This window comes from Sinocyclocheilus anshuiensis, unplaced genomic scaffold, assembly GCF_001515605.1.
Source record: "Sinocyclocheilus anshuiensis isolate Anshui unplaced genomic scaffold, SAMN03320099.WGS_v1.1 scaffold178, whole genome shotgun sequence".
Classification (NCBI taxonomy): Eukaryota; Metazoa; Chordata; class Actinopteri; order Cypriniformes; family Cyprinidae; genus Sinocyclocheilus; species Sinocyclocheilus anshuiensis.
Genome location: NW_015546031.1, coordinates 554,455 through 580,047, shown reverse-complemented (window position 1 = coordinate 580,047; position 25,593 = coordinate 554,455). Strand labels below are relative to the sequence as shown.

The window sequence follows — 25,593 nt, the reverse complement described above, 5'->3', positions numbered from 1 at the left end:
GTCTGTGACACAAGAAACGTAAGGGTTTCCGTCAGGGCAGAAAGCAGATGTTCAGTGGGTCATGTGGCCTCACGCTGCATATCCCGTGCTTCCAGGCCTGAGGACGTGATTAGATTACCGTCCCTTTTCCTGTCTTGGATATAATAGTTGCACTCAGGGTGGGTCACAAGACATCGTGGTTTCTATATGTTGTGAACGAACCTTTTCAGTCCTTGATACAAAGAAAGCTTTGTTGTCTCTTGATTGGATCAATCTTTAATCACTCCTCTGAGTAGATGACGACACGACTGGCAGGAAGTCGACCCAGAATATTGGAGTCATGTGCTGGGATGATTAGCAAACCTCCTGATGGCTGATAGGAGCATAGCAGTGTCCGTTCATGTACTAGAAGCAGTAAGATCAGTAAGATCAGCTGCAAAAATAACTGTCTACTCCTTTTCATCACCAATTTTTTACTATGTAAATCATGACAATCATGACAGTAGTTTGGCTCAAGCTGTTAGTAAATCTGGCCCTATGCGTTGAGCCCTGAACATGTCCAAAAATGATATTTATCCAAATAGTCCTGGGCTGCGTTTCCCAAAAGCTTCGTAAGCCTAAGAAGTTCGTAAAAACAATCGTACGACTGATCTTAATATTACGGTCTGTTTCCCAAAAGCATCATAAACTTAAGTACCACTTGAAAATCATCGTAGATCTACGAGTGCTCTGGAGTAATCGTAAAGCCCGTTCAATTTGATTATAATATAAAGATATGATTGTACTTTATTGTACACTTTATTACTCGTTTTTGTTGTTTGTTTTTTTTAATGAATTTATAAATGAAATAATTAAAAAGGGCAGAAAAAATAGAAATACACATCTAAATTGAATGATTGAACCAAAAAAATAAAATTAATAAAATAAGTAATGTAGGAAATATGCTTTAAAGACTGGGAGGAAAAAATCTGTCAATGACTTACTGACGTGCACGAAAACCAATGTATTGGAGCCGGAAATAACGTCTCTATATAGATGTTATATACTATAATATATGTTTTTGTATAAAGTATATAATTATGTAAAGTATAAGATTATACGTATAAATATAATATAATATAATATAATATAATATAATTGTTATTATATCGAAGTTGTCTGGAACTCAGCATTAGGTTAACATTTCAATAAACGAGCGTGTACTACAATTACGAGCCATTCTATAAGGTGACATTTCAGCACTTGACAAACGGATAGCGACTCCTAATTAGCACTTAAAGAATGGCTACGTGCGATTGCGTTAAGTGCATTTTTGGGAATGCACGTGAAACAATAACGAACGATCGTAAAATGACTCGTAGAAAACGCTCTTAAACGCTAAGATCAATCGTTATCGAGAAACGCAGCCCTTGTCATTTTAATGCTTCTAAATTATTAGTATAATTCGCATATGTTCCTATTTTTATATGTTTGCATGATCCTTGCAATTTCACATTAGTCTTATTACTCAGATTTGATAATACTTTGATGCTGTTTTTCCACAGACTGCCAGTTAGCATTAAGCTATCATGGTAGGTCATGTGTTGGGGGTTGAGTGGGTTTAGAGATTGAGCGTGTGTGTGTGTGTGTGTGGAGGACTCAGGGTCAAAGCAGGACACGGGCAGGCAGCAGGTATAAGGGAGCTTAAGTGCCAGATGTCTGGCCTGATGCCCGGCTGGTGTGGGGGTTTATGTGGGGGAGGAGGCATGTATGCCAGCCTGTGGCCGCTCAGAGACTCTTGCTCCAGTGAACACATTCCTGTGAGCTGGCACCTCTTCCCTGCTGTGACAATATCATCTCTGCTTATCTCTGACCTTCAACACACAGACATGCTGAAGTCAAGCAGGGCCTTCACACTGATCCACTGATAGTTACTCTATACATCTGAAGAATTCATCACGAGTCCTGTTCAGCAAGTTATTAAAAGTCATAAATTGTGATTATAGTGATGAAGGAGCCATATTCTATACTGTTGCATTTTATTTCCCCCTGAATTGCACTTGATGATGTTAGTCAAGGGTTCTTTCACCACACACACACACACACACACACACACACACACACACACAAAAAACATTAGTTTAATTTTTTTTAGTTGTGTTTTCCATCTTATCAGGATAGTTATTTTACTCACATTCATGTTGTTCCAAACCCATAAAACATTTGTTCTTCTACAGAAAACCTAGGAGGTTTCTGTTCATCTATTAAAAGTTTCAAGCTCCAAAAAGGTCATAAAGGCATCGTAAAAGTAATCCATGTGACTCCAGTGATTTAATCCCAATTTTATGAAGCGATATGATTGCTTATGCATGTGGAAACAAAATATCTTCATATGAATTGCTTTTATGTGGCCTTTATGACCTTGGAGAAACTTTTGATTACCTGGACTTTCAGGAGATTGATAAAGCTCTCAGTTTTTATTAAAAATAACTTCATTCGTGTTTTGAAGATGAATGAAAATCTTATGGGTTTGGAACGAAATGAGGGGCGGTAAATGTCAATTTTGAGAGAACCATCCTTTTAAAATTAAACAGACTGTTTTGCTACTATACCTTTAAGTAAAAAAAAAAAGAAGAAGTTATGATTGGAAGAGGTATGATGCTATAGACTAGTACAGTTTGGTCATTTGGAAAAAATGAGTGTACTGTACACTAATGTGCTTAAATTGAATTAATAATTATGCCCCGTTCACACCAAGAACGATAACTATAAAGATAACGATATTAGCGTCCACACCAAGCGGAGATGGCGACGGCCCGCTCTGCCCACTTTGAGCTTCAAAAACGCTCTTCGGAAATCTACGAGTGACGTCACGGACACTACGTCCATGTTTTTATACAGTCTATGGTCCACACCAGCGGACGATATCGTCTGTTTATTACGAGCGCACGCTCGTCTGCCGCTTAAATTCTCGAGCTCGTTATATCAGGATTGATTCTGATTGGGCTGCAATGATTTTATTGTTCATCAGCTGGAAAAAATCGCATTGAAAGTGATTCCAACGATATCTTTTCTCTGTGCCTTTATCATTATAGCTGCGGTGTGGACTCTGCTATTCTTTAATACCGAGAACGATTTTAACTATATCGTTATCTTTATAGTTATCATTCTTGGTGTGAACGGGCCTTTACACTTTATTATTCAAATGTTTATTATCCATTAAAAATGTCCATAGATTTTGAAAAGGACACAAGGAGAGCTTACACTTCTGTTAACTGGAAAAGAGTACATGGTTATAGGCCAAAGTTTTGAGTTGTGCCCATTAGGTCACACTTTATTTTAAGGTCTAATTCTCGCTATTAACAAACCGTTAACTATGACTTTTGTTTCAATAAACTCCTAATTTGCTGCTTATTAATAGTTAGTAAGGTAGTTGTTACGTTTAGATATTGGGTAGGATTAGGGATGTCGAATATGGTCATGCAGAATGTGTGCTTTATACTGTAAGTACTAATAAACAGACAATATGCATGCTAATAAGCTGCTAGTTAATAGTGAGAATTGGTCCCTAAAGTATTACCACAATGTCTTATATCAAACATATATATTTCGGAAGCACAAGGAAAATAAAAATACTTCATGTTACAAAACATCAAACTAATCATTTGCTGGATTCGAGGGAAGTATTAACAGGTTTTTTGTGTCTGGAGAGGTCATCTGCTGGAGCAGTAAAGAATATGATTGGGTTCTTCATGGGGTTTGTGAGTTTTTTTTAAATATATTAAAAAACGAAACATATTTTAAACTGTAATAATATTTACAATATTGTTCGTTCTGTATTTTTAAAATGTTAAAAAAAAATCTTACTGACATCTAACTTTGCAATGGTAATGTATTTTTTTCTTCCTTTTTTTCAGCTAGATATTGCTCTTTAGTCAAAAACGTGGTTGCAATCCATAGTGATTTTTGATGTCTGAGTTGTTCTTTAGATCGAGTTATGTTCATTAAATTGTTCACAAGTGATTTGTGAATTTTCTCAATCAAAATGATTTTGAAATTTGTAATCACAAATGACTGGAAAGGTCTTGGTAAAGTCATGGATAAAAAAAAAAAAGTATGGTAACTCTAAATCCAGTGCATTGGTGGCCCTAGCCAAACAGTGAAGGAACATGAAAGACACTGGACATAGAGATGCTGAAAAAAAAACAGCTGCAGTTCATTAGAGACAGAACTCTGGTCCCTTTTTAATGTGCATATATATAGTTTCATCTTGGTTTTATTTCGTAAATAAACTATTCTGATAAATGATTTATCGTTTATTGATTAAACAGAAGCATGCCAGCTGTGCACAATCAACACCACTTATAATACAGGGTTTTCACTTAGAAGTCACAGTCCTTTCACATGCGGTTTATGGCATTTTGCTTGTGATGTGAACCTGTATTTTTGCATATGAGACCTCGCACTGGTTCTGATCGCTCTCTGTAGGCCTGAACTTCTGGAGTCTGTTTGTCTTCTTTGAGGGTTTTATTACATAACCTCCCCCTTCCCCCAAGCTTTGGCCACTGCTAAACACGTTGGTGGTCCCTATCAGCACTTCCCTCATGGATCCCATTTGTAACGGAGGGCTTAAGTTACTGTGGGTCCTGCCTGAGGTATGGCTCAGTCTTATCAGCCTCTGTCTCTCTGGATTCTGGAAGCGGTATAACAGTTAAAGAGCCGGCACTGCCCAAAGATATGCGTTCTCGCTCCACACGGAGGATGGAAATGTCGTGGTTATTATTTAAAGCGATGACTGTAGGTGATATTTAGCGGCTGCCAGTTGGAATTCACATCATGCCATACTTTTGTGTGGTTTTATTTTATCTATGACTCATTTTGTTCTCGCTGCCAGATATCAGATCAGGCCTTTGACAGTATAGCTGTGACATGCTGGTCGAGGTAGTGTTGATGGGTCATCAAATGGGAGGATGAAGATGCATGGTATTATTGGCTCTGTGGGCATGAAAAGTGTTATGCATTGTTTCATCTCCTTATTCTGGAAACAGTGTCTATTTGTGCACTTTAATGTACATGACTGACCTGGAGCTTTCTGTGGATATTTCTTGCAGGTTAAGTATCTCAAATGCACAGAGGAGATAAATGTGACCGAGTGTTTGGATTGAGATTTATTGCTGTTATTGTATGTGAGTTTGTTTATTCTGGGCTGAAGTCAGACGGAGGAATCTTGGCTAACCCTTCCTGTTTTGTGGATAAACAATGGGAAGAAACGAGCTCATCTGACTGCATTATCAGATTACCCAGCGTGCCGTGGACTGGACATTTGGCGGTTATGTAACAGCACATCGGAATTTCTCAGGCTATCCGTGCGATTTGAGCGTCCATGGAAAACCACATGTAAAAATAGCCTTTAAAGTATTGTTATGTTTTAGGCATTCATGCTGCCATCCGTCAAGATCAGTAAGATATGTTTTACTGAAGTTTAGGATGACATAATATGGGTTACATTGCTAGTAATGTAGCAGCAATATGAAGAGGAAACATTATGATAATTTCATTAAATCTCTAAAAGTTTTATCAGCCATAGATTCTAATGCATTTTTCATCTAAACATTCTTAAGGAGCTGATGCCAAATACCAACTCTGGCCTTCAGAACTAAAAAAAAAAAACTCACTGGATTAATAACTAAGATGAAAGAATTATGATGCTACACTGTAAAAAATATTTTTGCAACTTGTAAATAAAACAAAGATTATTAGAGTACACTTTAGAACAATAATATTTCAGTTTTTCTACTTCAAAAATGTCATGTTTAATTCAATGTGTTACTTCGGTCACACTTTATTTTAAGGTCCAGTTCTTGCTATTAACAAACCATTAACTACGACTTTTGTCTCAATAAACTTCTAATTTGTTGCTTAATAATAGTTAGTAAGGTAGTTGTTAAGTTTAGGTATTGGGTAGGATTAGGGATATAGAATATGGTCATGCAGAATATGTGCTTCATATGAACTAATAAACAGCCAATATGCTAGTAATATGCATGCTAATAAGCAACTTCAAATAAAGTATTACCAATTTGATATTATATTAATGTACCAACTGACAGGGTTCTCTGTATATACAGTATTAGTTGAGGTCCCTTAAAAAAATGACATTGTAATGATATTGACATTAAATCAATTCATGAAAGCTGCATCAATATTCAGTGGTTGCTATAAAGTGTTTTAAGCATGTTGCTACATTATGTAGGTGATTTTATGGCATTGTCAGATTGCCAGATTAAAAATGTACGATTGTTTGCTTAGTAAAGTAACAAAACTCCTCTCTACAACAAGCCACATGATCTGAAGAATCATTCATGACAAACAGTGTGAGACTGTACACTAAAGTTTAATACTTAGGGGTTTGTTAAAAGCATTAACCCTAACTACACAGCAGATCAACTGATAGAACACAGTTTAGTAAATCAAATGCAGTTGCTTTGAATGATTAATTTCATAATCAGACTGTGTCATTACATGTACAAGATATACTTTTTTCGGGGTAACTTTTGGCACGAATATAATTTCCAGAAGACTGTTTAAAGACACATGAAAGGAGAAGATTCAGCTGGAATTAACAGCGGTGGATCTTATTTCACCTGAAAAGCCTCAGAAGAGCCAGAGGAAGCAAACGGATGAGCGCGGCGCTTCTCGTAGATGTTGTATCTAAGCAACAGCCGCAGAAAAAGCCTTGATTCTTGTTAACGTCTCTCTGTCAGCTACCAAGTGTAGGCAATGTGGAGAGTCAAATTAATAGCCACTATCACTGTCAGACCTTGGGAATGAGTTTTCTGTACATTAGAGCTTCTTAAGAGATTTGAGCAATGTTTTCCACACATTCAGAGTGAGCTCTGTTCAAGCTGCTTCCTAACGTTCCTGTGAGAAAGACTAAAGAGACACGTCTCCCCCTTTTGGTTATTAATAGAAATGCAGCCTGCCCGTTTTTGCAAGAGGCTGTTTTTTTTTTTGACAGGATCAAATGCTACTTCACCTTCTTTGTTGCTGTCTGAGAATCATTTAGCAGTAAACTTATGAAAACTTACTTAAAATATGAGTAATATAGATGAGATGGTGGCACTTAATTCCTGTTCCTGTGTAGGGATGTAGAATGTGGTCATGAAGAATATGCGCTTTATAAGTACTAATAAACAGCCAATATGTTAATAATAGGCATGCTAATAACCAGCTAGTTAATAATGAGAATTGGTCCCTATACTAAAGTGTTACCGTGTTTTCTTGTTTCTGTTTTTGTTTGAAGAGTGTTGAGTGTTGTTTGAAGAGATTTGGTTTCTTTCTCTTTAATCAGTGTGTGAGGCCCGAAATCTGATTCCCATGGACCCCAATGGTCTATCAGACCCGTATGTGAAGCTCAAACTCATCCCAGACCCCAAGAATGAGACCAAACAGAAGACCCGCACCATCCGCTCCTCGCTCAACCCCACCTGGAACGAGTCCTTCATCTTGTGAGTCTGTCAGCGGTAAACACACACTCTCACGGCATTGTAGATGTGTTTTCTCATGCATGTTTGTGTGCAGTAAGTTAAAGCCATCGGATAAGGAGCGCCGTCTGTCCGTGGAGGTGTGGGATTGGGACAGAACCACCCGTAATGACTTCATGGGCTCCATGTCCTTTGGTGTGTCTGAGCTGATCAAAGCTCCTCTATGTGGCTGGTGAGTCAAAAACACTGGCACCACAAACTGTTGTTTTTCTCACATACATTTCAATGTAAAATAGATGAAATGCATATTAATTATTTTAATACAGTGGCTGATATTACAGTATTAATCTATCATGTAAGTTATTCCTGTATTTTGAGATAAATTGGTGCTTTCACACTGCAGCTCTTATTCAGGCAATAAACCATAAAAGGACATGCTTTACAGTGATTTTACCACAGGTTCTTAGGCACAGTGCAACATGGAGTAGAATAAAAAAAAAAATCATGGCAACTGCAATACACTAATGTTCAATAAATAGTTACAGATATTAATAAAAATCACAATTCTTATATACAGGTGTGGTCATAAGTTTACATACACCTTAGTGAATATGTGCAGTGTTGAGGAAAGTTTCTTTTAAAAGTAATGCATTGCAATATTGTGTTACTCCCTAAAAAGTAACTGATTGTGTTAGTTGCATTTATGGAAAGTAATGTGTTAAATTACGTTTGCGTTACTTTTTCTCATCTGGGTTGGGCTTGTTTGTTTTAATATATAAAAAGTTTTATTTTTGGCTAATGTAAAAGTCCTTTCACACCAGAAATGAATAAGCCTCCGACTGAAGGAAATGTCAATTTAAAGACATTTTTGCTTATTAATATGGTTGAATTGGATCAGATAGATTAATAAAATGGGATTAAATACATAAAGGATAATTGTGTTATTTCATAGATTTAATTATTGCAGGTTTGTGTTATATTCTGAGTTTGTGTTTCACCGTTTTTATTCATTTTGAAGAATACTGAATCTGTTTTTGTGCAAGTGAGATGAGTAAATGCATGTTCACATTTAGTCTAGAACTACAGTAATATCATGTTTATGTGTTCCCTAATCTAAATTGTTACCAAGATCTTTAAACAAAATTAAAAAATGTTGGTCACACTTTATTTTATGGTCCATTTTCACTCTTAACTAACTATGAGCTACGACTTTTGCTTCAATAAACTCTTAATTTGCTGCTTATTAATAGTTAGTAAGGTAGCTGTTAAGTTTAGGTATGAGGTCAGATTAAGGGATCCATAATATGGTGATGCAGAATAAGACATTAATATGTGCTTTATAAGTACTAATAAACAGCCAATATGCTAGTAATATGCATGCTAATAAGCGACTGCTTAATAGTGAGAATTGGTCCCTAAACTGTGTTACCAAAACAATTTTACACCCCCCTCTTAATACATCACATTGACTTCTTGAGCTTCATGTGGTTTAACGGCTTCAGACACACAAGAGAGCATTAAGAATTAACTGTACAGTATGTACTTTTGAACAAGGTCATTTTTTATAACTTTTTCATTGCATTCAAGGTCATTGCAAGGTCATTTTTTAACTTTTGAACAAGGTCATTTTGATAAATGCGTCTATTATTTTGTCTTGTAGATATCTGATATGTGCAAAAGCTTATTCTGGGCTGTACCAACAAATGCCATTTTTATAATTCCTCTTATTTATTTTTAATTATTAACATTTTAAAAGGTGTGTGTAAACTTAAGACCACAGGTGTAGTTTATAAGTTAAACTGTGGGCCGTTTATGAAAAAAAAAAAAGAAGAAGAAAAAACAATCAGTGAACTAATGATTAGTGCATTAATACACGGCAGGTGCAGACTATTTTACAATGACTTAATAAATTATTATAATGTAATATGTAAGTGAAATAAAGTGTCAAAACATTAAGAAGTAGTAGTACACTAGATTTAGTTCTATGAAATCTGGCATAGAAGAGTTTCTGTATTCTGAATTGGAAAACATTAGTCCTGATCTGATTTGCTCCCAGCATCACCTTAATATCACTGGTGCCGATCGTTAAAAAAGTCAGTGTATCTTATAAATTACAGAGTGATCTATGGACAAAAGAGTGTGATTTATTTTAATGTCTCTGGTGCTGGTGTAATGAGGGCTTCTCTGAGAGACCATCCACATCAAATGAGTGTATGTGAGAGAAAGTTCACAGGAACCCAGAGCTGCTACTTCAGCTTTATGATGTCATATTTATGACAACAGGAAGTACGGTTTCTTACTAAAGCCATAAAACAACAGATGACAGTGTACCGTCATGCATTCAGAGGCTGCAGTCAAGCATTTTAATGCACATTGCTGTGGTTTATGCCTTTTTACAGCCATGCTGTATATGCAGGCATGTACTTTTTGTAAACAAAGCTACTATTACTGTACCATGCTTTTTTAGACTGTATCATGAGACTATTTAAAGTTTCAATTGTGTCTGATATTCTCTTGTTTGACAGGTATAAGATGTTAAACCAGGAGGAGGGTGAGTACTACAACGTGCCCATCCCAGAGGAGAGCGACATTAACCTGGAGCTGCGGCAGAAGTTTGAGGTGAGAGTGTGTGTTTATCTCTTCAAACACACTCATTCATGCCAGAGGAGCGTTGAAGAGTCCTGCACGGCTGTTCATTCTCAAGTCAAGTGATTAAATCGCGCTTTAATGTGTAGTGAATGTTCAAATAACAGCATAGGACGCACTAATACGGCTTAGACTACTGTAGATCGTGACTCTCAAAGACCAAAAAGCCACTGTCAGGGTCACCATAGCAACTGTTTCCATGGTGAGATCTCGTGGTTGCTGTGTTGGTGGGATGCTGAGGGACACGACGGGTGCTGAGATCCCTTTGTCAAGTGTTTGCTTATTATGCAACGAATGTTTGGCTTAATAATGCCGGAAATGTTTGCTATTGTGTGTCTCTTTTTGGAAACTCCTCAAACTGTTTTGCTGATGTCAACATATTGTTGACAAATTAATGTGACGCTTAGTTTGGGCACAACTCGTGGTTGTCAGTGGATCATGTTGATAGTTAATATGATAAACTTTATCTGTGGTTAATCTGCATGGACACTTGAGGAGAACTGAGCAAAAAATTGTTTCTTTTTATTATTTAGTTATATAATGCAGTGAAATTCAGGTGCTTTTAAATGTGGCTTAAAGGGGTCATATGATGCGATTTCAAATTTTCCTTTCTCTTTGGAGTGTTACAAGCTGTTCGTGAATAGATAAGATCCCAAAAGTTGCAAAGACTAAAGTCTCAAACCCAAAGAGATATTCTTTATAAAAGTTAAGACTCGTCCACGCCCTCCTAAAATGCCTCATTTACAACACTGTTCCAGAACAGTTCAACCCAAATATTCAGATGTGTGCAACGCATTTTACGGAGGATGAGGACTGTTTCCTGGGAGAGTAGCCTACAATGCCGGTGTTCCGGTGAATTCAGTTCCCCTGTTTCCCCTTCGGTGCGCATGCTGACCCTATACACTCTACGATGCTGACAAATAATGCGGACTCACAGCCTGTAAGTACGTTTTCATATTTAAAGAATTTGCCACTGAAGATTCAAACGCGAGTTTTGAGCAGTGTACAGTAGCGCTTGTTGTTTGTCATTTCTCTGAACACAAATGCAGACATGGTTTTATGTTTACGCGGCGCGATGCAATGCAACGCGTAAAAAAGACAGTACAAGTCATTATAATCAGTATTTTATGTCCCCACTGGATGCAACAAATGCCTAGTTTATAATGAGTTTTAATGTTTTTGTCTCATCGCGCCGGGACATGGCATCACAGTATGGTAGGGGCGTAACATTTCCGTCACACGCTTGTGGTATTCGGCCAATCACAACGCACTGGATAGCTTTTCAGACCGATGAGCTTTGTAAAAATCGACAAGTTTCAGAAAGGCGGGGCATAGAGGAGATACAAAACCGCATAAACACATTTCATTACACAAAATGCACAAAATAATGTTCTTTTTTAGCAACATCATATGACCCCTTTAAGTGTCCAAATACGTTTTGAGCCACTGCATATAAAAATAAATAATACAAATATTGAAAAAAAATAACTACAGTTCTCTGCAGTAATCGACCAATAGAATAAAGCATTACATCTTAAAAATAATTTAAACAAAAGTTTGGAGGGCAAAATCCATTATTACATTTTATTGTCTTTTGGTAGTAGTACAAATTTTGAACTACCTTCGCAAAATTTGTATTTGTGGCAAACTAATTTGTAATGAGGGTTTACACTTTATATTTGAAAGGCTAAACTAAAAAAATTGAGATGAAGAGCAAGTATCCATCTTTAAACCTTCTCCTCTTGTTGGGAAAACAAATATGTTTTTCACAAAATTGTGAATCTGTTTGGACAAAACAGGCACTAGGTATTGCACCATTAGGCACCAGATTGTTTTTCAACATTTTTATTGACAATGTTTGTTTCAAACACTCTCCTAGGAACTATGAGCAGAAATAATGCCAAATATTACTAGACAGTCTGGTAAAATGCTTTCTGTATGCCATCTTCTGCAGTTTTGCTAATGCTCGTGTCAGTTGTCTGTCAGTGAGTGATTTGTCAGTGACTGTGTTGGTTTGACTGATCCTCTCTCCTTGTTCTGTGATGTTTGTTTCCTGCCTCTTCGAGTCTGAAGAGAAAAGAAAAGACCTGCTGTGTCTCCACAGTTCCTGTGTATCCCTGTATGCAGATAGCAGACTAACATCCCAGTTTTTTCCCTCTTGTAGGCCTGTCAGTTCAATATCCACCTGCTGAAGGTAGCCTCCTCTCTCTGCCCTGCTCGCCTCTCGTCTGTCTCTATCTGTTCATCTTAGAGTATTAAAATCCCTCCCTCTGATTATTTGTGTGGCTCAGGCTGCTACAAAGAAATCAGATTTACTAACAAAGATGCAATCCAACTTCTCTCAGGTTTCTATTCACTTACACAATTTACACACACTTTCTTGCTCTCTTTCTTTATTGCTCAAGTGAACATCCACTGACATCTGACCTCTGATCAGTGAAAGAGGTGACAAACATGGTGCCATCTGAGCATGAAATATGATTGTTTTATTAATATTATTATTTCAAAACTATGAATGAATAGTAATGATCAGCAATATATATATATATATATATACAGCCATAAAAACTGCAGTTGTTAGTAAATAGCACAGCAGAGCACAGAAGCTAAAGGACAGGCAATGATCTTTTGGCTGTTTGTGATCTGCTTCGGCCTTCTATAGATCATAGAAGGTTTCCTCACACTCTGACCCTGAGCATGCTTCATGTGCATCCTGAACGAATGACAATCTTTTTGTCTAGCACCACAGGATAATGCTGTTCCTGTCACTCACTGAAAAAGGGTTTTGACACTGTTCTTCACTGCACTGTTGACAGTCCCAAGTGCACTAGTGTTTGGGTTTGCATGTAGATGTAAAGCAAAACTAAAAATGAATAGTAATGATCAGCAATATATATATATATATATATACAGCCATAAAAACTGCAGTTGTTAGTAAATAGCACAGCAGAGCACAGAAGCTAAAGGACAGGCAATGATCTTTTGGCTGTTTGTGATCTGCTTCGGCCTTCTATAGATCATAGAAGGTTTCCTCACACTCTGACCCTGAGCATGCTTCATGTGCATCCTGAACGAATGACAATCTTTTTGTCTAGCACCACAGGATAATGCTGTTCCTGTCACTCACTGAAAAAGGGTTTTGACACTGTTCTTCACTGCACTGTTGACAGTCCCAAGTGCACTAGTGTTTGGGTTTGCATGTAGATGTAAAGCTCACTTACATGAGATCTCCAATAGGGGGCAGCACTTGATAACTCTTCTAGATGTGTCTGATGTTTACTGTTTCTCAAAGAGCAACATGCTAATGAAATGACCATTTTTAACCCTTAAATGTGTGCATGTGAGAATAGATACATAACAATGTATTGTGTACTAGATATAGTCAGGAAGTATATTATATGTACATATATTTTACAAAATAGTGTTTCATTTTTGTCTAAAATGTATGTATCGTGTACATACATGTTATTGCACTGTAATTACAATTAATATAACATGTAATTACATCTGTAATTACACTATTTCACATACTATTTAAAATGTGCATCTTAATTTTTACCCCAATGTAGATCCTATTATATTAATGTAAAACATGAAAACGATGTTGTGTCGGTGGCTGTATGGTAATTCTTCGTCTTTGAAAAGTCCTTACACAGTATGTTTATACACTGTGTTTATTTAGAGTCCTACCTATAAGATTAACCCTAACCTTAAACATTTTTAGCTGCAAAGGCAAATCTTGTGATATTGTAGTTTTACAGACTGGCATGCATGTACACAAGAAATATAGTTAACACTTTAGGGTCCAATTCTTACTGTTAACTAGTTGCTTATTAGCATGATATTACTAGCATTTTGTCTGTTTATTAGTGCTTATAAAGCACTATAAATGTCTTATTTTGCATGACCATATTTTAGATCCCTTAATCTGACCTCAATTTAACTACTACCTTACTATTAATTAGCAGCAAATTAGGAATTTATTGAGGCAAAACTAGTACTTAGCTAATAGTGAGAATTGGTGTGACCATTATGTCTCACGCTATTTTAAAAATGAAGGTTCCAGAAGGGTTTTCAGAGCAATGCAATGAAGAACCATTTTGTGTTTCCCAAAAGACTATTCAGTGAACAGTTCTTAACTCAACTCAACTCAACTCAAACTTTATTTATAAAGCACTTTCAACACCACGACTGGAACCAAAGTGCTGTACAGAGAAAGATAAGGGGGGAAAAAAATAAGAATGATAAGAATAATATAAAAACAAATGAAAAATAATAATAGTAAAATAAAAGAAAAAAAGAAAAATACATAAATAATAATAGTAACAACAAATATCATACACAGCTAAAAAACATTGTCAAAAGCTAGAGAAAACAAATGAGTTTTAAGCGAACTCTGAAAAACACCCAAAGTTGGAGAAGTTCTAATAGACAGAGGAAGGGCATTCCAGAGCCTAGGAGCTGCCACAGAGAAAGCACGATCCCCTCTACATTTTAGACGAGATCGCGGTTCTTAAAAGAACCATTTGAAGAGCGTTTTAATCTGAAGAACCTTTTTTCTACTACAGAACTGTTTTGTGTAGTGGAAATACTCCATGCATGTTACAGCTTCTTTATGGAACCATATCATTGTCATAATGAGACCCTAAACTTGCATCTTACTTCAGGTGACAAATCACATAACAGATTCTAGTATGCTATTGTTTTGCTAAAAAATGTAATGTAATCTATGAAAATAAACCTTACCTTCCATTTTAGCCTTTGATCATTGCACAATGTTCATGATACACTGGTTCAATTTGGTTTCCAGCAAATGAGACATTAGTGTTTTTTTTTTAATTATTATTATTATTTAATCTTCTAAATCCTGCTGTATAAGATTGGATCTGCTGTTTAAGAAGTCTCTAAGAAAGCTCTTCATGTTTAATAATTGAGCATGGTAAATCTAAAACCAACCACATGATGGCTCCCTTCATACAGTAGGTTTAACAGATGCTTTTATTCAGAGTGGTTTACAAATGAGGAATACAACACAAAAGATTGATGCTAAAGGGACAGTAACATGAGAATGGCTTAGAAAATACCAGCTAGAAGAAAATTGTTTGGGAGTGTTATAACAGCTTGTTGAGAAGAGCTTCTGTGTTAGTATCAGAACCAGTGACTGTTCTCTGCAAGTATCTTTACCTTGAATGTGATGTGAGCAGCCACTGGCATGTCCATTCGGGATGTCCACACCAGCACAGTAAACTTAGAGTAAGAGACACTGAGAAATCCTAATAATAATTAAAAAAAATGCATCACAGCACTGATTCAATTAATAATGCAGCTGCAAATCAGTCATATAGTTGTGTAATATCTCAGTATTTTTCCGTCATGGTTTCTGTACAGTCAGAGAACACACAGTGATGGTGTTCCTCTTATCTCAGAGTGTGCTCTTCTGTTAAATGGAGGTCTTTTCCGTTACAAAAATGTGATATTTCATTAGGATTTTAAACATTCTATGGCATATAATGTCTTAGTGCTAAAATGTTGCATTGTGCCAGTTCACATTAAATCTATTAAATATTAAAACACCATCGGAATTGCAAGATTGACAGCATGATTTTATAGATTATGGAAGAATAGGGTGTTTATTAGAAGGAAAAAATATTGCTATTTTTGCAAATGTCACAAAACCATGGTAACAAGGCTAATATTTTAAAACCTTTTTTTAATTATAAAACATTATTATTATTATCATTTATCAAAATGGGTATATTTGTAAAAAAAAAAATAAAATTGCTTTGAAAATATAAGAATACTGGTAACACTTTACCTAAACTTACCAATTGCCTTATTAACTATTAATAAACAGCAAATTAGGAGTTTTTAAGGGGGTTATGTTAACAGCAAGAATCGGGCCTTAAAATAAAGTGTGACCAGAATACCTATAATAACAGAAAAAGTATCAGTTAATTGTTAAAGTCATTTTGGTAACACTTTAGAATAGGGAACACTTATTCACTATTAACTACGACTTTCCCCTCAATAAATTCCTAATTTGCTGCTTATTAATACTTAGTAAGGTAGTTGTTAAGTTTAGGTATAGGGTAGGATTAGGGTTGTAGAATAAGGTCATGTAGAATAAGGCATTACTATGTGCTTAATTAGTACTAATAAATGGCTAATATTCTAGTAATATGCATGCTAATAAGCAACTAGTTAAGAGACCCAAAAATAAAGTGTTACCGTCATTTTTTACACATACAGTATGTTAATAAGGGCACGCATTTTGTAGAATGAGCATTGCACATTGAGAATAGTGTGGTGTAGTCTTTCACAACTGACCACAGCGGACAGCTAGTTAGCAGATAGGAAAAAATGCCCTAGATGCTGTCTGTGGGTTTTTACACCAAAACAACAGGATGGAGTAGAGTGTTATAGTAGAAAGCAAGTGAGAGTGCAGTATACAGCGAGAGTGTGTGAAAGATGTTGGAGGTGTAATTGTGGGGTTTGAAGGAGGAGCTCCACTGGATATGAATGCCACAAACAGAGCAACATCATGCTTCACTTAAAGACTCCATACTGTTAATAGTGCTATACTTCATGCTTCCAGTTATCAGACCTTCTCAAAAATCTGACAGTCTGTGCAGGAGGCTTGTCATTTTCTTTGCCAGATGAAAATGCTATACATTAATTTTGAGGCGGATATTTGTGAAGGACACAATGCAAGTAGACTTTACATAATTTGGGAGATGGCCTGCATGTCAACCATGAGTCGGGTTTATTTAGCACACTGCAACCTACAGGGGTGTTCACACTGACAGCGATTTGGAGTGATCGGTCTCATACGTTTTTATTGAGTTGGGCGTTAAGGTGACATGAACGACAGCAACCGTGGCAATGCAACAAAATGGAGCAGAGTTTAACTGTAGGGCACCTTCACACTAGAGAAAGAAAATCTCTCTGAAAGTCAGGTCAATCTGAAATCAAGCATGTAAGTACAGTCAATTGCATTTTGTGAAATCACCTTCTGTTTTGAAAAAATAAGTTTGGTCACACTTTAGTTTGGGGACCAATTCTCACTATTAACTATTAACTTCCTTTTACCTCAGTAAACTCCTAATTGGCTGCAAGGTAGTTGTTAAGTTTAGGTATGGGGTAGGATTAAGGAATCTAAAATATGGTCGTGTAGAATAAGGCATTAATATGTGCTTCAGGAGTACTAATAATAAACAGCCAATATGCTCGTAATATGCATGCTGAGAATTAGTCCCTAAACTAAAGTGCTACCATAAGTTCCAACAAAAATATGTTTAATATGTTTTTTTTCCCTTTACATCCCTGTGCTGCACCATCAAAACTAAAATCAGTGGATGCACTGTGTAAAGCTTAGTGAACAGGCTGTATGGTGCGATATGGTGAAATTGGGTGACTCACACGCCACCTGATCCAGTTGGACACAGCAGTCGAGTAGCAATGCCACTGCAACTGACAGTGACTGGGTGACCATCAGCGACTGAATCACAGTTAGTGTGAATGGACTTTAAATCAACCCAGACATTAAAGCCTAGCACACTCTAGGTCACCATGATATACTTTACAGTATACAGAACAGACTTTGAAAAGGGTATGCATGGGAGCTAATTGGAAGGATGAGCCTGGAGGTTGTGTTCTTGTTCAGTTGGCCTGAAGATCTCTCTCCAGCAGCTGTGGACGGCTCTCAAGCCCAGCACACATTTTTCTGCATGTCCTGTCATTTTCACACAGGCCTGACCATGTTACAGCACGTTACTAAGAAGTGCCATATTGTGTAGTTGAGCACGCAACAGAGTTTTAATTGCCAGACATGCGTTTGAGTGCTGTGGAAGCTCATGTGTGTATTTGGGCATGTATTGGTTATTGATCACTCTCCATCACTCTTGTAGAAAGCCAGGCTCGGTCCTGGGAAGAAAGTCATCACTCCCTCTGATCACCGACGCTTCAGTTTACCATCTGGAAACATGAACAGAGTTCAACTCAATGACTTCCATTTTCTGGCTCTTCTGGGCAAAGGCAGTTTTGGGAAGGTCAGTGCTCCTGTCATGTCTCAAAAATGCTTACATGTCTTTTGAAGATAAATCTCACAAAAAGCAAGCTACTAGATCTTCCTCAGAACAAATACAGAGTTCTGGCATGAAACTCTAGATGGCGCAGTCCGATAGGTCTAACTCAATCTGACCTGATGACATCATTATCACATGGCACAGCTGATTAATTCTCTCCTGTATCGGTAGCCAATGAGCTCGCTGCTCAACGTTCAAATATATGACTAGTGCTTGCCGTAGCAGTTGCAGCTTGCTTCAGAAACCCTCCACCTTCCCCAGCTCCACCTGTATAGATCTGCTACGAGGTGATTCATGTATGTTATATGGGGGTTATTCCATGTATGTTATATTTGCAGCAGCAGTATTTCTTACATGCTCACAGCAGCATGTTATGGATGTATTGGCAGTAGCAAGTCTCGGTACTTGCTCTGCCGCAGCAGCAGCAGTGTAGCAGATCTATTCCACCAAGACCAAATACATTAACATTGTCATGTACATTACCATGCCAATCCTTCCGAGAGTTGTCATGACAGAACTTTGTTTCTCAGTCGAGTGAATAAACCACCCTTGACTCTCTAAAACCGTGTAAAGCCAAAAAGATTGAAGCTTGTCATTTTTGGCCTAATACCATAGGTTCTATGGATAAAGGTGCAGTCACATTAGTGAAATTTCATCAAAATTTCACTGGCAAAAAAAGGGTCCATTGTCTCATCAGTAGCTGAGCAATAGCTTTGTATGAAGCACAGCTTACACAGAAGTCAAGCAGCTTTCTGTTGAATTTGAGTACTTAAAAATAAGAGAAATCTGAATGGAGAACTTTTTCTCCCTCACACGAAAAGTACGATTGCACTGATTCCTATTGGAGTGACTCAAATTACACCAAGCAACAGTAAATGTGACCGCAACTTAAGAAAGCATATGCCAAATTACTTACTAACCCACACCATGAGTTTCCACTCAGTGTGTGTTTGTTTTCAACGTAGGTAATGTTGGCAGAGAGGAAGTCCACTGAGGAGCTGTACGCCATTAAAATCCTGAAGAAGGACGTGGTGATCCAGGATGATGATGTGGAGTGCACAATGGTGGAGAAGAGAGTGCTGGCCCAGAGAGATAAGCCACCTTTCCTCACCCAGCTGCACTCCTGCTTCCAGACTGTGGTGAGAAATGCATCTCTTTATATCTGTTGTCTTTTTGTCTTTTGGGGGCGTTTCGGTTGTCAGTAGCTGTCACAATATCAGTAGACACAGAAGTATTTGTCTCGCCCACATTCCAAATTGTATGACGTTTGGTTAAATCCTAATCTTTCAGTATATTTCATCAGTATATATACATTACCAGTATATTTGCCCGGTAGCTCATATATGGCGTTGTACTTGTGAGGTGAAGCGCTCCGGTACAAATCTGTTATATTGACTATAGTTCCGTGATAATTTTATCCTGCTTTTTAATATTGTTTTTGTCCTCTTTGGAGTTTGACATTCACTTTCATTGTGTAAAAGAGCTGCATGAAGAAGAAATTCTCATTCTCTTTCATAGAAAAATGTACACAAACAACTGATGTACGTAGTAGTTCAGGGTTTTGTAAGTGTGAGACAGAGGAAGCTCCTCCAGGAGTCACAGCAGGCCACTCTCAGTATGGGCATCCTGCTGATAAATAATGCAACAGATCCCAGCATGCCCTCACTAAATATTCATGAGCTGCAGGCAGACAGCAAACCAGCCATCATGTCCACTCGCATTTCACTCCCTCTGGGATGGTCACGATACTTCTTCAACATAACTGATGACTAACTGGTTGATTCAGTACTGCATACAGGGGCTTGCTTGTTTATTTTCTGCAGCTGTACTATTTATCTCGTGTCTTTTGTTAGGATCGTCTGTACTTTGTAATGGAGTACATTAACGGAGGAGACCTGATGTATCACATCCAGCAAGTGGGCAAGTTTAAGGAGCCACAAGCCGTGTAAGACATGACTCACTTCTTACTGTCAATCAAAAAGACACGAGTACAGACTAATGATGAACACATTAGTCAAGCAAAACACATAGCTCTAGATGTGACTGAACATGCTGGTTTGTCTACACAGTGTGTTTGTGGGACTATGTTCGCACTGGAACACCAGCTTAATGCATGCTATACTGTGAAAAGTGGTAACCTGTTCACATTTCTTTCCAACACCAACACATTCCAACTTAAAATGCTGCCAAATGTGCTGTAATCCTTAATGAAGATTTGTCTTAGATTCTTTAAATCAGAATACATTTAAAAGCATTACAAATACTACCATGTTTATTAAACAGTTTTAAATTGTAAATGTTTTTGAATTACTGCACACTAATGAGAATTTGTGCAGGAATGTATGCAAAAACACATACAGTATAAAAACGGCACAGACGAAAAGCTGTAAACATTTGCTCCATCAACACCCAGTCTTCACTCATGAATAAAACTGTAAACAAGGATACATATGAGGGCCTGTGTTCACGAAGAGCTGCTCCTGAAATAGAGTTGTTCATGTTGTTATTCTAATACAGTATATGCATGTGTGAGCAGCAAATGTCTGAGCTCACAACTCCACACCATTTTTTCACCTTGTCAACAGAGGCTAGAAAATTTCTGCTGGAACAATCAATGCAAGTTTATTTCTTTTGCTTCTTGTAAGGGCTGGGATGCCAGTCTGAGAAATACAAAACAAATGTGTACTTTCTTTACATGTTAATGAATGTGTGATGTTGACTAATCTGCACTGTGTTGTGTTGACAGATTCTATGCAGCAGAGATTGCTGTCGGACTCTTCTTTCTTCATAGGAAGGGAATTATTTACAGGTGAGTGGATTACAGTATCTTTAGTCTTACAGTACATCATTATTGCTCTACACAGAATTGAGGAGCACAGTAGATCACACGCTGTCAGTGTGTCACCATCAGTGGAAAGCACACATTAATTGGAGCAGATGTGACTCTCCACATGATCAAATTAGATTAGCTGAGAACGGAGCCAGTAACAGCTGAGATGGCGTCAAGACAGACCTATTAAAATTCCATTTTCGTTATTACTGTTACAGCAGTACAGAGAAAGACCCTTAGTTTATTTGCCACATAATTGCAGTAAATTCAGGACAAGCATGCACTGTACTGTTTAGCTTTTACTGAGTATCTAAAGACACCGTGAAATCACAGTTGGAGTTTTGTGACTTTTAGTCCGTGTCTGTCAATGTGCTCATAAAAGTTGATATATATACAGTAGTATTAACTGGGAAGATGGACTGAAAATATTAATGACTTGCGATCATAGCAAATGTTCTCTTCAATAATGCCTGCAACAAGCAATATAATGAACCATAATGCTGTAATGAAATGGAAGTCTATATCAAGCCATTTGGAGGGTTAAAAGCAATATGTTTTTCATATATTTGCTTATATTTTGTTTTGTTTTGTGCTGATTTACTGGTTATGTATTACAGCAATTCCTGCATGTAAATAGCCACTTGACACTTTCTGACATCCGTGTGAATATTGAACAAAAGTTAGTGGGTTTACCAAATTCATCATGATAGGAGATATTCAGAAGTAGTGGATATACATAAAAACACCATGTTTTTATAAACTTCTTCTGTCAAACAGAACGTCACAGATGCTGTACATGGAACTTTTGTTTCTTTAAACATAGAACATACCTTCAATTGCATCATTAGTTATGAAAGCTACAAATAATTTGCAGAAATAATTCTGTGATTAAACTGAGCCATATGATGCAAAATGTACCCTCCCAGGTCTTATTTGCAACAGCTAACATCCATTCTAGAGAAATGCTTCCTGAATATGATGAAAATTATAGACATCAAGAGGTGTGAAAAACACATTTGTGTGAAAATAGAAAAATAATTACTCTGGTTTTAGCAGGCCTGAAATGCCTGTGTGAATATACTTTGTCCAATTTTGTCTAAAATTGCCCAATCAATTGTTCTCTTGAATAACAGTAGCAACTAGTAATATAAAATAATGAACCATAATGCTTTAATGAACTGTAATTCACTAAAATAGTCTATTTCTAAGACTTTCGGAGTGTTTAAAAGCAAATGTTTTCTCAAGTTTGATTTGATTTTGTTAAAGCTTTTACATAAATTCTTTAACAAAATAGAGCTTAAGCTGTTTTAAACTGTCAGCTTCCAGCTGTTATGTGAAATAGCTAACATATCCATACTCTAGAGGAATGCTACCTGAACGAGATGAAAATGATAGACATCAGATGTGTACAGAACACTGTCATTGAAAACACATATTGCTTGTTGTAAACAACATTACTCAGGGTTTAGCAGGTCCGAAACACCCATGAAATGCAGTATAATCTTCCTGTCCAGAGAATGAGTCACTCTCTGAGGAGAAGGGGGCTGTAAGAAAGACTGTTTATGTGCAGCGCTGTCTGCATTCAGCTCCTCACTCGCCGTTCCCATCCCTGCAGGGCTGCAGCATTCAGCTCGCATTAATCATGCTCTTTGATGATGAAGGCTGAGGTCGCCCTGACCTCGCTTATACTGCCCACTCGCACGCGGCCATACGCACCCACAGCTAAAGACAACACTATTGTAGCGAATCAGCTCATAAGGGAAATATGAATAATTAAACATAACTAGTTATCCCAAGTGGGAGTTTTGAGATACTGGGGAGTTTTATGACTCTTTGTGTGGAAGTGTGGTAATTTGCATATGGAACTTGAATCGAAATTACTAAAGATTCTCAGTACACTAATATATTGCCTATGTACCAACATATAATATACACGCTTGTTTCGATCATCAGAAGGCGAATTCATGGATACTAAACATGGTAGGATTACATATAGGCAGGATGACAGGAATGGGTTCCATCATAAGCATGCATAAAATAGTCTAAAAATATCAAAGACAACATACACCATGACCTGAAGATTACACTGTTCATTCAAAGAAAGGTTTTCCTATGAATTAATTAGTTGAAAAGTCAATTTCTACTGCGCCTTGTGCCTCTTGCGATGGAACATGCAGTGATTTTCCCTGCTTCGCATTCCATTAGGTCGTAAATGTATCTGGTGTCAGGGTTGCCATGGTAACCAGGGTCCTGGGCCCTGTTCACAGACAACTTGGCACCCAGTATGTTTATTGGGTGAGGTGTCTGTGAACGTTTGTTAATCTAATGAATAATTGATTTGTTAAATCAAATGAAAAATAGTGTGTCTGATTGGTCCAGACACTACACTATTAACTGTGAACTGTCTGCCGGGTGAAACGAGGGAAGGCAGATACACAGCCTCTGCCATGAACATTAGTTATCTGCGGTGAATTTCATACACCTGGTTTGTGCATTTTGTCCTCAGAGATCTGAAGTTGGATAATGTGATGTTGGACTCCGAGGGCCACATCAAGATTGCAGACTTCGGCATGTGTAAGGAACACATGTATGAGGGCATGACGACACGCACCTTCTGTGGAACGCCGGATTACATCGCCCCGGAGGTGAGGGACAACCGAGACTGCATAAAAAAAAACATTTATTCACTCATAATACCACCCCAAACCTGTATGACTTTATTTCTTCTGTGGAATACAAAAGGAGATTTATAAGGTATAAGGAAAGTAGTGAGGAGGGAGGTTGTCAAACTCCAGGTTAAGAGAGAGTGATAACCAATTTTAACTGAAATCGAATGACCCGGACTGCCTCTGTCATATTCACTGCATGTAGGACACGACCTCAGGCCTTAAAGTCCTCACCCTTGCTGACCTCTCAACAGAGCCGGCGCCAGCGCAGCACTGATGAGGGGGCGGCTGAGGTGACGAAAGGGGGCGATGACGTAGCACAAAGTAAAAAAATAAATAAAATTGTGGCCCATTCGCGTATTTGTCGGACCGTAAACAAACCTGCCCGCTAACGTTACAATTAGAATACTGGGTTCACACAGATAGTGTTTTGGTCGCGAGGCAGGTCAGTGGAAGTTTTTTTTCTTTTTTTAAAGCTAGAGACGTGTTTTTAGAAGCTGCATTTCTTTGAACTTGAGCGCCGTGTTTTAGAATGATGTATTATGCGCGACAAGCTGCTATAAAGACCTGAGACGAGCGCAGCATTCAAACACAAATTCAAAGACGTCTGTAGCGCATTTAGTTTGAAATACAATGGAAAAGAACCGCAGTGGAATGAAAAATGCGTTCTGAGTGAATGACCCTACTAAAATGTACTTTGCAAATACAGATGGCAGAGTCGGCTAGCTATTGAATAAAACAAAATCACGTAGGCAACAAATTCGAAAATCTGACTTCCAGGAAATAATATGTCTTAGGCAGCAGTTTTACGACAAATACAGACGAGAGATACCACCCCAACCACCAGAAATACTTAATTGTGTCTGCTTTACAATGAAACACAAGCTTATTGCGACCGATTCCCTGACAACATAACACATTCATTGCGACCCATTTAACAGATGCATCATTTTAAGTTAGAACAACTTGAACAGCAACAAACAGTAACAATACAGCGAAATAATCAACTAACTACGACCATCTAACCCTCTATTAAACATTAAAGAATTATTTCATCATATCTTTAGCTTACTCAGTAGTGCTGCATTCTTAGTTGAACCACTTGCGCGGAAAGTTTGTGTCAGATGTAACAATTAAAATGCGACTTTGTGAAACGGACTGTCATAAATTGTTGCTATAGTAGCATCATATTAATGCTAGAAAGCCTATGCATTTTGGTTTATTTAAATCATTATATTTCATAAGTAAAATCTATTTTCACACTCATCTTGAGCGACTTTTCACAGCACTTTCAAAATGAAATGTTCAGGAAGTTGCACTAAAAGTGCATTTAGTTTTAGCTGAAACAGATTAACATGAATCTGGCAACGTTTTATTACATTTATAATGGCAGTTCAGAAATGAAATGACCAGTGAGTTGCGTGTAAAGGTTAACGTACCACCTACCCTAAACCCTACCGATAGTGTAAAAGAAAACAAGACATGAACATGCATTTGCTAAAGTAATCATGTAATTTGAGCTTGTTTCTTCAAATCTTTGAGCTCTTTTATCATGGCTCATGTTTCATGGGACTTGTACCCGAGTGCAAGTGCATTGTGTACCAGGTGAGCTACTGAGCAAGTTTACTACATCAGAAAAGCCATCCATATGGAGCTGGTTATGTGATGCAAACATCAAAATGTATTAGTTTACAAATCATGCGCTATGATAAAAGAGTTTCAAAGTCATTACATAGTATTGTGCAAGGAACCGCATGGAAATACAGTGCCCTCCACTTATATTGGCAGCCTTGGTAAATATGAGCAAAGGTGGCTGTGAAAATAAATCTGCATCGTTTATCCTTTTGATCTTTCATTCAAAAAAAATTACCAAAATTCTAACCTATCATTGAAGTAAAACAATTGAAAGTGTGGGGGGGGGGGTT

The 25,593-nt window shown here is 37.4% G+C and overlaps 1 protein-coding gene across 2 annotated transcripts in view; it reads left to right on the top strand.

The window, feature by feature from the left end:
* prkcab (protein kinase C, alpha, b) overlaps positions 1 to 25,593 on the top strand; it is a 174,963-nt gene that overhangs the window by 129,277 nt on the left and 20,093 nt on the right. Inside the window, exons 6-14 of one of the 2 annotated variants that reach the window (XM_016499890.1) lie at positions 7,310 to 7,466; positions 7,540 to 7,674; positions 9,968 to 10,061; positions 12,253 to 12,282; positions 17,996 to 18,136; positions 19,138 to 19,311; positions 20,026 to 20,117; positions 20,919 to 20,981; positions 23,509 to 23,647. In XM_016499890.1, the coding sequence (XP_016355376.1) occupies positions 7,310 to 7,466; positions 7,540 to 7,674; positions 9,968 to 10,061; positions 12,253 to 12,282; positions 17,996 to 18,136; positions 19,138 to 19,311; positions 20,026 to 20,117; positions 20,919 to 20,981; positions 23,509 to 23,647 (1,025 nt within the window). The remainder of the gene's footprint in view (positions 1 to 7,309; positions 7,467 to 7,539; positions 7,675 to 9,967; positions 10,062 to 12,252; positions 12,283 to 17,995; positions 18,137 to 19,137; positions 19,312 to 20,025; positions 20,118 to 20,918; positions 20,982 to 23,508; positions 23,648 to 25,593) is intronic. The other variant, XM_016499891.1, reaches the window with a different exon arrangement.